Source organism: Lepus europaeus, chromosome 21, assembly GCF_033115175.1.
Source record: "Lepus europaeus isolate LE1 chromosome 21, mLepTim1.pri, whole genome shotgun sequence".
In the NCBI taxonomy this organism is placed as follows: domain Eukaryota; kingdom Metazoa; phylum Chordata; class Mammalia; order Lagomorpha; family Leporidae; genus Lepus; species Lepus europaeus.
The window spans coordinates 9607797-9620943 of record NC_084847.1 but is presented as its reverse complement, the minus strand read 5'-3'; the positions used below and the strand labels follow the sequence as shown (position 1 = coordinate 9620943).

Sequence of the window (13147 nt, the reverse complement as noted above, 5' to 3'; positions counted from 1 at the left end):
CACGAGGCGCAGCTCTGGCGTTTGCACGCGGTGGGAGCGAAATGGAGGACTCGGCGTCGGCCTCAGCGTCACCGTCAGCCTCCGGCTCGACTCCGACGGCCCCGACCTCCCTGGCGCAGCTGGACGGAGAGCAGGTGCGTTGCTCCGGGCGCAGGTGGCCCGGCAGCGGGCGGAGAGGCCTGGAGGCGGGCGCGGCGGCCCCGGAGCTCTCGGAGGGTCGGGTGCGGAGCGAGCCGTGGTACGCGCGGGCGGCGGGCGGGCGGCGGCTTCGTTTGCGCACCCTGCGGCCTGGCGCTCTGACGTGGGGGTGCTCGTATCACCTGGGGTGCTGCCTCCGGACGGTGGGCCGTGGCCAGGTCTCCCCGGAGCCGTTAGTGACCGGGCCTCTCGGGAATGCGCGGCGGGCGCTGTGGCCGAGGGCCTGGCACAGGGTTGGGGTCCCTGGGAAGACTAGGGGCGCGTTGTGGTTGTGCGGTGTGCCGGGGGCCGCTGTTTCCAAGTGTGCGTTGATTGTGGGGCCCCCAATCGACGTGGGAGCCGGAGGGAGAAAGTGTGTGGGAGGAGGGTGCGTGTTAAATTGTGGTTTGTTGTTGTGTTTAAGGTTGATTGATTGATTGATTTGAAAGAATTTCAGAGAGATGAGAGGTCTTCCTCACTCCCCAGATGGCCACAACGGCCGGAGCTGCTCCTATCCGGAGCCAGGAGCTAATTCCTGGTCTCCCACGCGGGTGCAGAGGCCCAAGGACCTGGGCCATCTTCTACTGCTTTCCCAGGCCATAGCAGAGAGCTGGATCGGAAGTGGAGCAGCCGGGACTCGAACCGGCGCCCATTTGGGTTGCCGGCGCCGCAGCCCGTTCCCCGTGTTAAACTGTTTGAAAAGCATTTGACTGCCCTGTGTGTGTCCACGTTGCAGATTCGAAAGGCGGTGGAAGTCCTGGTGGCACATTCCAAGTCCTGGAGAAAGGAGAGTGGACTGCTCTTGAACGAGAATGACAGTTTGTTTTTGATGGTGGTTTTGTGGAAAATCCCCAAAAAGGAGCTGAGGGTCTCCCTGTAAGTGCTGGCTTTCTGCTTTGGCTGTTGGAGTCTGCTTCTTCCCTCAGTGTCCGTCTGCCGGTTGTGCCTTTGTTTCTCGTGCAAATTCTGTAACGTCATGGTAAGCCATTGCAGGCATGCAGTTTTCTAGAAAGTTCACCAGTTCTCTGGGGCCTCGGTGGGCAGCTAACCTGATCAGGTCCGTTACATGGAAAACCTAGCGCTTGGGAGAGCGAACGTGGAGTAGAGTACACGGCTTTTGTGTTTTAGTCGAATCCGTTCTTTCCACGTCGGACTCAACCTCCTGAGGTTGTTAGGAAAACCGGATGGGGAGCTTTTCTGCAGGAGAGAAATCCGGTGACTTCACATTCTTATTGCTGGGATCTCAGTTCAGAAAGGTCCTCTAGAGTTACCAGATCTAGCAAATGAAAACACAAAATACAAATGGGACCGCACGTCCTGCCTCCTGTCTGGCATCGTGGCTTGTCTGTCAAGCCCCTGGTTCTGTGAGAAAGCCAGCTCTGCTGCAGAACTTTCCAGGGACCCAAGTCCTTGGGTCTTCCCCTCCACAAAGTGGGAAAGTTGAACGATTAGAAATAGGAAGATAACTTAGATTTTCAGATTCTCTTACAACTGATCTTCCCACCCATGCCCCAGCCAGATTGCCTGATTCATTGCTTACAGATTCCATCTGCATTCCTTTTTTTTTTTTTTTTTTAAGATTTATTTATTTACCTGAAAGAGTGACACAGAGAGGGAGAGGTCTTCCATCCGCTGGTTCACTCCCTAATTGGCTGCAACGGCCAGAACTGTGCCGCTCTGGAGTCAGGAGCTTCTTTTGGGTCTCCCATGTGGGTGCAGGGGCCCAAGGACTTGGATCATCTGCTGCTGCTTTCCTAGGCCATATCAGGGAGCTGGTTCGGAAGTGGAGCAGCCAGGACTCAAACCAGTGCCCATTTGGGATGTCAGCATTGCAGGCGGCAGCTTTACCTGCTATGCCACAGTGCCAGCCCCATGCATTCCTTTTAAGTTTTATTTATTTGAAAGAATTACAGAGAAGGAGAAGCAAGGCAGAGAGAGAGAAGTCTTCCATCCGCTGGTTCACTCCCCATATGGCTGCAACAGCTGGAGCTGCACCGACCCAAAGCCAGGAGCCAGGAGCTTCTTCTCGATCTCCCATGCAGGTGCAGGGGCCCAACCACTTGGACCATCTTCCTCTGCTTTTCCAAGCGCATTGGCAGGGAACTGGATTGGAAGTGGAGCAGCTGGGACTTGAACCAGCTCCCACATGGAATGCCAGCGCCTCAGGTGGTGGCTTTACCCAGTAGCCGTGGCACTGCCCCCTCCATCTGCATTCTTGATTCCACAGCTCTGCTCAGATAGTTTCCCCTTCTGGAAAGCTACGGTTTTTGAGGATTTTTTTCCCAACTGCTCATTTTGGTGGTTTTTGCCATCCCCTGGGTTTGAGTGCTTGCTTTCTCCTAACTGAAGGAAATGTTGCTTCCTTAGCACATGTAGACCTACGGAGACAGTTAAGCCATTGTTGGGTTCGTTTTTTTTTTTATTTTGTCCATAGAAGACTAAACATAATAGTGTATGTTTGCTGGTCCCTCTTGTTTTGATCCATGTTTTCTGTTTCAACTTGTTTACGGAGCTCAGTTTTCCAGGTGAAGTCTCACATCAGGACTGCCTAGGTAAGAGTAGGTGATTCTAACAATGAGTGTGTAGGAGCACCTAACGTGTAAATATGGCGTCAGTGTAGATGTCATTGCTTGTGTGTTAACTCTTCTTACAACCCCACAGCGCCGGCCCCATCCCACATGTTAATTGGTACTTGGTCCTGTGGGTATTTGTGGTGGTTTACTTGTGTCTGAAATCTGTGATCTGTACCGTTGAAAGCCAGTGTTTTTCAGATGGTGTGCTCATGCAGTACGTGCTTCACGCCCAGGCACACAGGTTGTACGTCAGGGCCATCGTGGATTCTGGTGGTGTCACTGTGAGGCCGTCTGTGATAACGCTTCCCTCTCGCTCCTTGCAGGCCCTTGCCTCACGGCATTCGCTCGGATTTAGCAGAAGTCTGTTTATTTGTCAAGGATGAACCCAATTTGACTCCTGAAAACACAGAAAGTTTCTATAGAAAGCATCTGAAAAAGCATGGAATTAAAACCATTTCTCAGGTGGGAAGCAGGTCAATATTTCCAAGTCGTTTGAAAGATTTAATTCAAGTGATATATACTGATGTATGTTGAGTGTTTTTCTTGTTTTTCTGGTTTTTAAAAATTTTTATTTTGAATGTATTTGAGTGACAGACAGTGATTTCCCGCCTCCTGATTCATTCCCTGAAGGCCGTGGCCAAGGCCAGGAGCTTCAGCTCGAGCCAGGCCTCCCGAGCGGGTGGCAGGGGCCCAGGTGCTTGAGCTGTCGCTTGCTGGCTCCCAGGGCGCGCTCTGCTCAGGAAGCTGGAAGGGAGGCAGCGTAGCCAGGACCCAGAGCAGACGTGGGCGTCCTGAGGGGCAGCCCAGCTGCTGCACCCCATTCTGTGCTCCTGAATTTGGTTCTTGGTGGCTTAGGTAGGGTGTGTTCCATCCCTTTTTTTTTTTTTTTTTTTTAAGATTTTGTTTACGTATTTGAAAGGTAGAGTTACAAGCAGTGAGAGGAAGAGACAGAGAGAAAGGTCTTCCATCCGCTGATTGACTCCCAAAATGGCCGCAATGGCAAGAGCTGGGCTGATAAGGAGCCAGGAGCTTCTTCCGGGTCTCCCCCACAGATGCAGGGGCCCAAGCACTTGGGCCATCTTCTATTGCTTTTCCAGGCCGTAGCAGAGAGCTGGATCGGAAGAGGAGCAGCTGGGACTTTTTTAAAGTTGCTCCTTCTGTCCCAGAGCATCCTTTGTTCTGTAGTTGACGTGTTTGTCTTTATTGTGCCCTGGGTCTGAGTTTCTTGAGCCGCGGTCATTCCTCGTTCCTCTCAGTAGCCCCAGCATGTAGCATAGTGCATTTTAGCTTCTCATATGGTCACTAAACGTTGGAGGGCGTGACTCTAGGACATTTTGATTGCAAGCCCGAGTTGTGTGAATACTTCGTCTTGTTCAGGGTCTTAACTTTTTGTGTGTTTACCCTTTGTGTTTTCTAGATCATCCCTTTCCGAACTTTAAAGACAGAATATAAGGCCTATGAAGCCAAGCTCCGCCTCCTGGGGAGCTTTGACTTCTTCATTACTGATGCAAGAATCAGGCGGCTCTTACCCTCACACCTGGGGAGGCATTTCTATCAGAGGAAGAAGTAAGTCTGAGCAGGGGCTGAGCGCAGCAACTTGAAATCCATGCTGCGCATGCCTTGTGTGCTGAGTGCCTCCTGTGTTTTCACAGATTTCCAGTGTCTGTGAACCTTCTGGCCAAGAATTTATCAAAAGAGATCAATGACTGTGTGAGCGGCACTGTCTTAAACATCTCTAGAAATGGCTCTTGCAGGTAGGTGGAAGGCATTTATGTGTGTCTCTCTTCTTTTTTTTTTTTTTAAGATATTTATTTATTTATTTGAAAAGGAGAGTTCCAGAGATCCCCCTTCTGTTGGTTCACTCCCCAGTTGGCCACAAGAGCCAGGGCTGGGCCATGCCAAAGCCAGGAACTTAGAACTCCATCTGAATCTCCCGGATGTGTGGAAGGCGCCCAAGCACCTGGACCATCTTACATTGCTTTCCAGGTGTGTTAGGGAGCTAGAGCAGAAGTGAGGTGGCTGTGACTTGAACCAATGCCAGCATAGGATGCTGGCGTCATAACCTGCTGGGGCACAATGCCAGCCCCTATTTGTGCCTCTTTTAATTTTTTTTTTTAATATATATTTACTTATTTATTTGAAAGAGTTACACAGAGAAAGGAAAGTGGAGGGGGTGGGGGTCTTCCAACTGCTGGTTCACTCCCCAGTTGGCTGCAAAGGCCAGAGCTGCGCCAATGCAAAACGAGGAGCCAGAAGCTTCCTCCAGGTCTTTCCACGTGCATGCAGGGGCCCAAGGACTTGGGCCATCTTCTACTGCTTTCCCAGGCCATAACAGAGAGCTGGATTGGAAGTGGAGCGGCCAGGTCTCAAACCGGCACCTATATGGGATGCTGGCACTGCAGGCAGCAGCTTTACCCACTATGCCACAGCACCGGTCCCTCTCTTAATCTTACATTTCGTGACTTCTATCAACTTTTTTAAACAGATAGTATTGATAAAACAAGATCCTTCTATTAAGCTAAAATCCGTTCTTTAGAAGTGTTCCATTCTCTAGAACAGTGCGATCTAATAGCATTTCCTGCTGTGGTGGAAGTGGACCAGCACCGTCTGGCGTTCCTGCTCGAGGAGCACAATTTTTAATGTCCGTGGTTTGGACAGGGCGGCTTGTCAGTACTCGGGAGAATCAGATGACGGCTTGTAGTGTATTAGCGGTTCTGGGTTTTTTTTTTTTTTTTTTTTTTTGACAGGCAGAGTGGACAGAGAGAGAGAGAGAGACAGAGAGAAAGGTCTTCCTTTGCCGTTGGTTCACCCTCTAATGGCCGCCGCGGTAGCGCGCTGCAGCCGGCGCACCGCGCTGTTCCGATGGCAGGAGCCAGGTGCTTCTCCTGGTCTCTCATGGGGTGCAGGGCCCAAGGACTTGGGCCATCCTCCACTGCACTCCCGGGCCACCGCAGAGAGCTGGCCTGGAAGAGGGGCAACCGGGACAGGATCGGTGCCCCGACCGGGACTAGAACCCGGTGTGCCGGCGCCGCAAGGCGGAGGATTAGCCTGTTGAGCCACGGCGCCGGCCAGGTTCTGGGTTTTTATACTGTCCTCTGGAGATATCATATCGTCCCGTAAAGTGACCCACTTCTTAGGTGAACTCCGTGTCCGTCCTGTTGCCTCGGCCTGTCCAGTGTGTATTTTCCCATCGATTTAATCTTGCCTGGCATTCTGGGATAGGTGAACCCCACGTGTGGACTTGGATACCCTAGAAGACCTTTGAGGCCAGTGACTGCTTCCCTAGGGGGGAGAAAGCAGTGCAGTCCTTGAGGCTGAGGTGGGTCAGGCTGAGTACTTGGTAGCTTGCAGCTGTGGAAGCAAGTTTTGCCCCGTATAAAACACTTGGTCTGCTGACCTTGGGGTCTTCTGTGGTGTGGGGAAGGGGAGCTCCCAGTAGGGTACGGCCCTTCCACCCAGAGATGCCCATCCCCAGAGCTCCTGCAAACCCAGAGGTTACACACGGTGGAAAGCAGACCACAGAGTTTTATTTTGTTTTTAGATTTATTCATTCATTCATTTGGCAGAGTGACAGAAAGTGAGACAGAAATCTTCTGTTTGTTGGTTCACTCCCCAAATACCCACAACAGCCAGAACTGGGCCAGGCCAAGGACAGGAGCCAGACACTCCCAGGCGCATTAACAGGAAGCTGGATTGGAAGCAGAGCAGCCAGGACTCAAACCAGCACTCTGGGATCACACATGGTGGTTTGGCCCGCTGTCCCACAGCACCAGCGCCCACAGAGATTTTGTAACTTTGCTCACCAGGGAAACTTAGCTCCCGCTAAGGCAGAGCAGGAGATGGCTGGGCAGGACACATGGACATTGGTGTTGCCTTCTGCCTGCACGAGGAAAGCCCAGAGAGTTGGTCCTTGAGCCTGGACCCCCACTCCCGGTTAGAGTCTGACGCTGAGGCGGTGGCTCATGGGAAGTGTGGTTAGCTACAGTATCAGAGGCCTGGTGTGTGGGGTCAGTGAGTGGCCAGGAGAAAGGGGCAGCAGTGTGAAGCAGAGGAGCATCCCTGCCACAACTCCCAGCAGGTAACTCAGTGTGCCGTGTTCCTCCCGGGAAGACAGAGCGCTTGCAGGCCAGGGAACCTGCGTGCGGCATGGATGGAGACCCCTGCTGGAGGGAGCTGCAGCCTTGGTTGCAGTTCCAGCCTCCTTTGGCAGACACAGCAACAGTGGCCCCTCTGCCGCCCATGGAGGACCCTCTGGGCAGCCCACTTGGCTTGTGGCTGCGCTGGGTTTTGTTTTTAAGTTCAATCATTTTTATTTGAAAGAAGAGTGACAGGTCTTCATCCACCAGTTCACTCCCTAATTACTCCTGACAGCCCTGTCTGGCCCATCAGAAGCCTGGAGCCCAGAACTCCTTCTGGATCTCCCACATGGGTGTCAGGGACCCTAGGACTCACACCATCGTCTTCTGCCTCCCTGGTTGTGCGTTAGCAAGCGGCTGGATCGGAAGATTGAGGCAGGAGCCTGTCGCAGGCACTCAGATATGGATGTAGCCGTCCTGACTGGTGGCCCAACACACACACCCCACACCCCACACCGCTCTGACCAAAGGGGTGATCTTGCCCTTGGCCGGAAGACAGAAGCTGTTTATTTCAGAAGGAGCTGGGTTAGGGGAGTGGAGCTGTAAGAGCGCAGACCTCCGTCAGGAGGTCATCCCCTCGGCACAGCGGAGGGATGGCTGCAGCTGGGGGTTTTCTGGGATGAAGGTGAACCACCTCTGGCCTGCCTGCCGATCCTCTCTTCACACGTGGTCAGGGCCAGCCCTCGAGCCACCTGTTTGTGACACGACGTTTTCAGTACCTGAAAGATGATAGTTCTCCTTTAAAGTACAGTGTATATAACCTGTAGATTCTGCTGTTTCCACCTTTCAAAAACAGCCGTAGGGTTGTGTAGCTGTTTCTCAGGTGACCTGCCATGTTTCATTTGAACACTTGTCTGGCACTGTGTTCAATTTCAGCACCATACGCGTCGGTCACACTGGCATGCAGGCACAGCACGTGGTCGAGAACGTCATTGCCGTCACGGAGAGGCTCTCCCAGAAACTGCCCGAGGTACGGTCCTGCGGCGGTAACAGCTGACGGCCCGGTCAGGAGGAGGAGTGAGAGGTGACTTCGCTCTTGGTCTGTTTCAGAAGTGGGAGAGCGTGAAACTCCTGTTCATGAAGACCGAGAAGTCCGTCGCACTGCCCATCTTCTCCTCGTTTGTCAGCAGTGTGGACGAAGCGAGCAGATTGTCCCTGCGGGCCCTGAAGAACAAGGTCAGGGGGGTTTTCAGTTCTGGGTGGACTTAATCAAGGCGAGGACTTGGGTACCGTTCTTCCTGTCTTACTGAGACTTCTCATTTTCTGGTACTTGTGCTTCTGGGTTTGTTGGTCTCATGCTACATGTGAGATGGGTTAATATTGGTGTGAATAAAATACATTAAGATAGAGCTTGTATTTATTACTGAGTTAATTATTTTAATTTTTTGATTTATTTGCAAGGCTGAGTGACAGGAATCCATTTTTCGCTTCTCCACTGGTTCACTCCCAAATGCCCTCAACAGCTGAAGTTGGGTCAGACCAAAGCTGGGAGCCAGCAGCTCCATCCCGGTCTCCCATGTGGGTGGCAGGGGCTGTCATCTGCTGCCTTCCCAGGTGGATTTGCAGGGAGCTGGATCAGAAGCAGAGTAGTGGGGACTAGAGCTGGTGCTCTGATAGGGGATGTGGGTGCTCCAAGCTGCAGCTTCACCCGCTGTGCCACAGTGACTGACCCAGCGGGTATTTTAAATCTGACTCTGTCTTAGCTACGGAGGTTTATAAGTGATTGGTACAGAGGCAAAAGGTAGCTAAGGGAGAAAACCTAAAATGTAGTTTATTGACTGTTGATGAGCAAAATTTAAGGTTAAGTTAGGCTAACAGATGCCTCTCAATTTTGGTTGATAAGTTTTTAGTGCTACCAATTACTGTGGCAAAAGAATCCCGAGTGAGAGAAAAGTCAGTCTTTGCCATTTGTTAGCGTGATCTAGTGTTTTCTAAGCCACGGTAACCAAGTCCAGTGAGTTTTTACTTAGGATTCTTTGATTTCTTCTGGAAATTGCACGTTATAGTACGTAAATTGCCAATCCATTACGTGAAATGCTTCGGGTAGGACTCGCAGACAAGGGGAAGCTGAGGTTCCGTGCTGCTTGTGGGGCTTGTTCTCTCCTGCACGTCAAGGCCCCGCAAGCTCAAGGAGCTTGGGAGGACTCGGAAGTGCAAGTGCTTAATCAGCAGAAGTATTTCTGCTAAAAGTATGTCTCGTGTTCTTTGGTAGGATGCCAAAAAAAAAGAAGGAAAGAAAAACCAGGAGAAACAGAAGCGGAAGAAGAAAAACAAAAAGTCAGCGGTGCAGGCCAGCCAGGCTGCGCCAGTCCCCAGTAAGGGTGACAAGGCACCTGCAGAGGGTGGTGCTGCGTTGAAGGGCCCCGCCTCCCACAAGAAGCCCGGCCCTGCCTCCCACAAGAAGCCCAGCCCCGCCTCCCACAAGAAGCCCGGCCAAGGAAAAGCCCAGCCGAAAGGGACGGAGGACTCCGAAGATGAAATTCCACAGCTGGTGCCAATAGGAACGCCTCCAGCTAAAAGTGCCGAGGTAGTGATGGTTCGTATCCACAGTGGCAGGTGTTCAGTGGCCACTGTGTGTCAGGCTCGCATACGCTAAGTAACAAGTGATGGGCAGGACGAGCGCAGCCATGTTGCTTTACCCTTCTTTGTTGTGTGGGCGTGATGGACGGTCACACATCACTTAATTGCAGGGATACCTTCCGAGATTTGAGTGTGCAAGTGTCACGGTGGCCTGGTCCCAACCCAGGTGCTGTAGGTCAGCCCCTCTGCCTGGGCTCTGAGGCACAGCAAACACAGGGTGCATGGGGCTGCATTATCAAGGAACCACAAAGTAAACTTCCGAAATCCAGGAGTTCAGATTTTGTTAGGAACCACTGGAGGCAGAGGGGCTTGGGGTGTTTTGTTTTGTTTTCTTTCCAAATATTTTATTTATTCTGAAGAGTTATTGAGAGGGAGAAAGAGAGAGATCTTCCATCTGCTGGTTCGCTCCCAGATGGCCGTAAGGTCCAGGGCTGGGCCAGGTTGAAACCAGAAGCTTTACCCAGATCGTCCACATGAGTGGCAGGGGCCCAAGCACTTGGGACATCTGCTGCTGCTCTTCCCAGGTCATTAGCAGGGACCTGGATCAGAAGCGGAACAGTGAGGACATGAACTGGTGCCATTATGGGATGCCAACAACACAGCTGGCAGCTTTGACCATGCATCACAACCCTGGCCCCACCTTGGGTCTTTAGAAGCAGGACTTGGGCTGGTGTGTGGTAGTATAGCAGGTAAAGCCACTGCAATGCCAGAAAACACGCATGGGTGCCGGTTCCAAACCTGGCTGCTCCACTTCCCAACCCAGCTCCCTGTTAACATGCCTGGGAAAACAGAGGAAGGTAGTTGAAGTCCGTGGGCCCCTGCACCTACATGGGAGACCCAAAGAAGTTCCTGGCTCCTGGCTTTGGGCTGACAGAGTCCTGGCCGTTACAGCCCTTTGGGGAGGGACGCAGTGGATGGAAGATGTCTCTCTCTGTCTTTCCCTCTAACTCTGCCTTTCAAACAAAACAAGACTCAGGACAGTAAATTTCTTAAGACTTTTTAGGACTCACTTTCAGAAATAGAATCATATGCTCCACTTTCTGCCCTGATCCGCTTTGAAAATCCACTGCAGCGTGCCTTGAATTATACATGCCTGCAGCCCCTTGCTGCTGGCCGGTGAGAGCTGCTAGCTGCGGAGTGCGCGCTCTTGGCGGCACGGCAGTGAGTGCACGTGCGAGGGCGCTGCTCTAAGTCTGCCATGGAGCTGCGACACTCCTGTCTCAGGAGGCTGTGTGGCTTCCTGCGGCCCTGCCGTCCAGAATCTGAGCCCTGGGGTGAGTCCCAGCTGCTCCGCTGCGATCTAGCTTCCTGTAAATGCACTTCGGGGAGGCAGCAGAGGCTGTCTGTTTGCTTGGGTCCCTGCTACCCACGTGGGAGACCAGAATAGGGTCGCTGGTTCCTGAACTGACCTGGTCCAGACGTGGTTGCTGTGGCTATCTGGGGAATGAGCCGAAGGATGAAAAGATCTTTGTCTCTCTCTGCCTTTCAAGTAAAAACATAAATAGATAACTCTTTAAAAAAAAAAAAAGCTAAAACATTCCAGTGGCCTGGTGAGCCCTGTCACAGCAAGGTTTCACACGTTTGTGGTGAATCTGGTGTAAAAACTCACCAAGCTGTCAGTTCTGTAACGTGTACCACATGCAGTCCTGTACAGCGCACAGGACTCAACAGGAAACAGCTGCATTGCCGATCTGTGTGTTTACTGCGTGTTAGAGTGTACCTGTAAATTAGAACATCACCTCCAGCGGTTCCTGACAGAAATCGGAACCCCTGGATTTCAGAAGAGTGTATTTTGTGGTTCTGTGATAATGGTTTTATTTGTGTTCATAGTGCCTGTCTAGTTACTGGGGTGCGCTGTCTCACAAGTCAGGGAGTAGAACATCTCTGAGACTGGAGGGCCGCTCTTGCCCTGTGTTCAGAGAAGGCTCGCCAGCCGCCGGGACAGAGCAGGCGCCAGCGTGTGGGTGTGGTCCCAGGCTGTGACTGCACTTGACCTGTTTTGTATTCATGGTAACCCTACTGCTTAAAATCCTTGTCTGCTAGTGGAAAATTTTTTTTTAAGTGCCTCCAAAGTGCTTGAGGGTTTTTTCACTACTTCACATTAGCTTAAGTGATCATCATGCTAATTGTACGCTGTGTAATTATTTTTAGAAAAAGCCTTCAAAAACGAGTCCTGGTCCCAAGACACCTCGTGGCAAGAAGAGAAAGGCCTTGCCAGCTTCAGAGACCCCAAAAGCTGCAGAGCCTGAGACCCCCGAAAAAGGCCCAAGGAAGAAGCCAAAAATCAAACAGACAGACAAAGAAAGAAGCTCCTCACTGGGGAAAAAGGACGCAAGACAGACTCCAAAAAAACCTGAGGCCAAGTTCTTCACCACTTCCGGTAAATCTGCCAAGAAAGCTCCCAGCGCCCCCAAACAGTGGCCGAAGAAATCCAAAGTGCTCCAGTCAACCTAAAGTCTCCGACCCGCCAGAGGAGCTGTCAGCTGCCCAAGGAACTTCACGGGATACGAAGGCCCAGCCTACACTGCAGCCTTCGCCAAGAGCGAGGCCCGGGCTTCACCGTGGCCTGGTTGTAAGAACCGTGCTGTGAAGTGAAATCTATTTTTGATCATTCCTGTGTGTATTTACTAATACAACAGAGGGGAGATAGAGTGCTTCTCCATGGTCCTATTTTTTTATTATTAAATACATCATTGGCTTCTGAGGCAGGCGTGCCGTGGCATTGTCAGTCTTGTCAGCGTGACTTGAGGCTGTTGGTGTGATCTCTCTCCTCGTTGGTCACACATCAGCTGCAGGATTTGGGGCGAGTGTGGGTTCCTTGGCCCCTCGTGCTGAGGTGGAGGTGAGTCCCTGAGGTGGCATGCTTGGGGGCAGGGAAGACAACATGGGTCATTTATAGAGAGAGACCCCAACTTGCATCGTGCCTAGTGGAGACAGGAGCATAACTGGGTGGGGGGTAGGGGATGGGGAGCCAACCCACACCAGGGCACTTGGCGGCCTGGGAAAGTCCTTAAGCTCAGAGTGGTGCAGACTCCCCAGTCAACCCAGAATTGCAGGTTGTATGGCTGGGAGAACCCTTGGAACACAGGGAAATTCATTGTAAGAAGATGCTTGGGGCCGGCGCTGTGGCACAGTGGGTTAAAGCCCTGGCCTGAAGCACCGGTATCCCATATGGCGCTGGTTCTAGTCCTCGCTGCTCCACTTCTGATCCAGCTCTCTGCTATGGCCTGAGAAAGCAGTAGAAGATGGTGCAAGTCCTTGGGCCCCTGCACCCACGTGGGAGACCCGGAAGAAGCTCCTGGCTCCTGGCTTTGGATCAGTGCTGCTCTGGCCATTGTGGCCAATTGGGGAGTGAACCATCGGATGGAAGACCTCTCTCTCTCTCTCTCTAACTCTGACTTTCAAATAAAAAAAGATCTTTAAAAAAAAAAAAAGGAAGAAGGTGCTACAGAGAAGTGTGTTCAGACGCTAGTCCCTAGTGGGGCAGTGGTCAGCCTCCAGTTGCCCTGCCTGCCACTGCCAAAGGTTGTGCAGTCAAGTACGTTCTTTTTAATATTTAGTTTATTTATTTGAAAGAGTTAGATAAGGAGGGGCAGAGAGATGTCTTCCATCAGCTGGTTCACTCCCCAGTTGGCTGCAACTACTGGAGCTGTGCCGATCCAAAGCCAGGAGCCAGGAGCT

The 13147-nt window shown here is 52.0% G+C and overlaps 1 protein-coding gene across 2 annotated transcripts; it reads left to right on the top strand.

Annotated features, from left to right (window-relative positions):
* RSL1D1 (ribosomal L1 domain containing 1) lies at window positions 1-12170 on the top strand. Of its 2 annotated transcripts, none has more exons than XM_062179812.1 (9): window positions 1-134; window positions 914-1053; window positions 3074-3212; window positions 4168-4316; window positions 4403-4504; window positions 7763-7856; window positions 7937-8062; window positions 9099-9413; window positions 11618-12170. In XM_062179812.1, exons 1-9 carry the CDS (start codon window positions 42-44, stop codon window positions 11918-11920), a joined length of 1461 nt encoding a protein of 486 aa, XP_062035796.1. In that variant the 5' UTR covers window positions 1-41; the 3' UTR covers window positions 11921-12170. The 2 variants fall into 2 exon arrangements, with proteins under 2 accessions (XP_062035796.1, XP_062035795.1); XM_062179811.1 differs by having other exon boundaries at window positions 9099-9422.
* Window positions 12171-13147: the final 977 nt, after the last annotated feature.

What these genes read in the sequence shown, in the direction of transcription:
- RSL1D1 (XM_062179811.1), top strand. Translation starts at nt 42, where the DNA reads ATGGAGGACTCGGCGTCGGCCTCAGCGTCACCGTCAGCCTCCGGCTCG. An exon ending in TCTCCCAGAAACTGCCCGAG is followed by an intron (nt 7,857 to 7,936) that starts GTACGGTCCTGC and finishes GGTCTGTTTCAG; the next exon opens with AAGTGGGAGAGCGTGAAACT. An exon ending in AAAGTGCCGAGGTAGTGATG is followed by an intron (nt 9,423 to 11,617) that starts GTTCGTATCCAC and finishes AATTATTTTTAG; the next exon opens with AAAAAGCCTTCAAAAACGAG.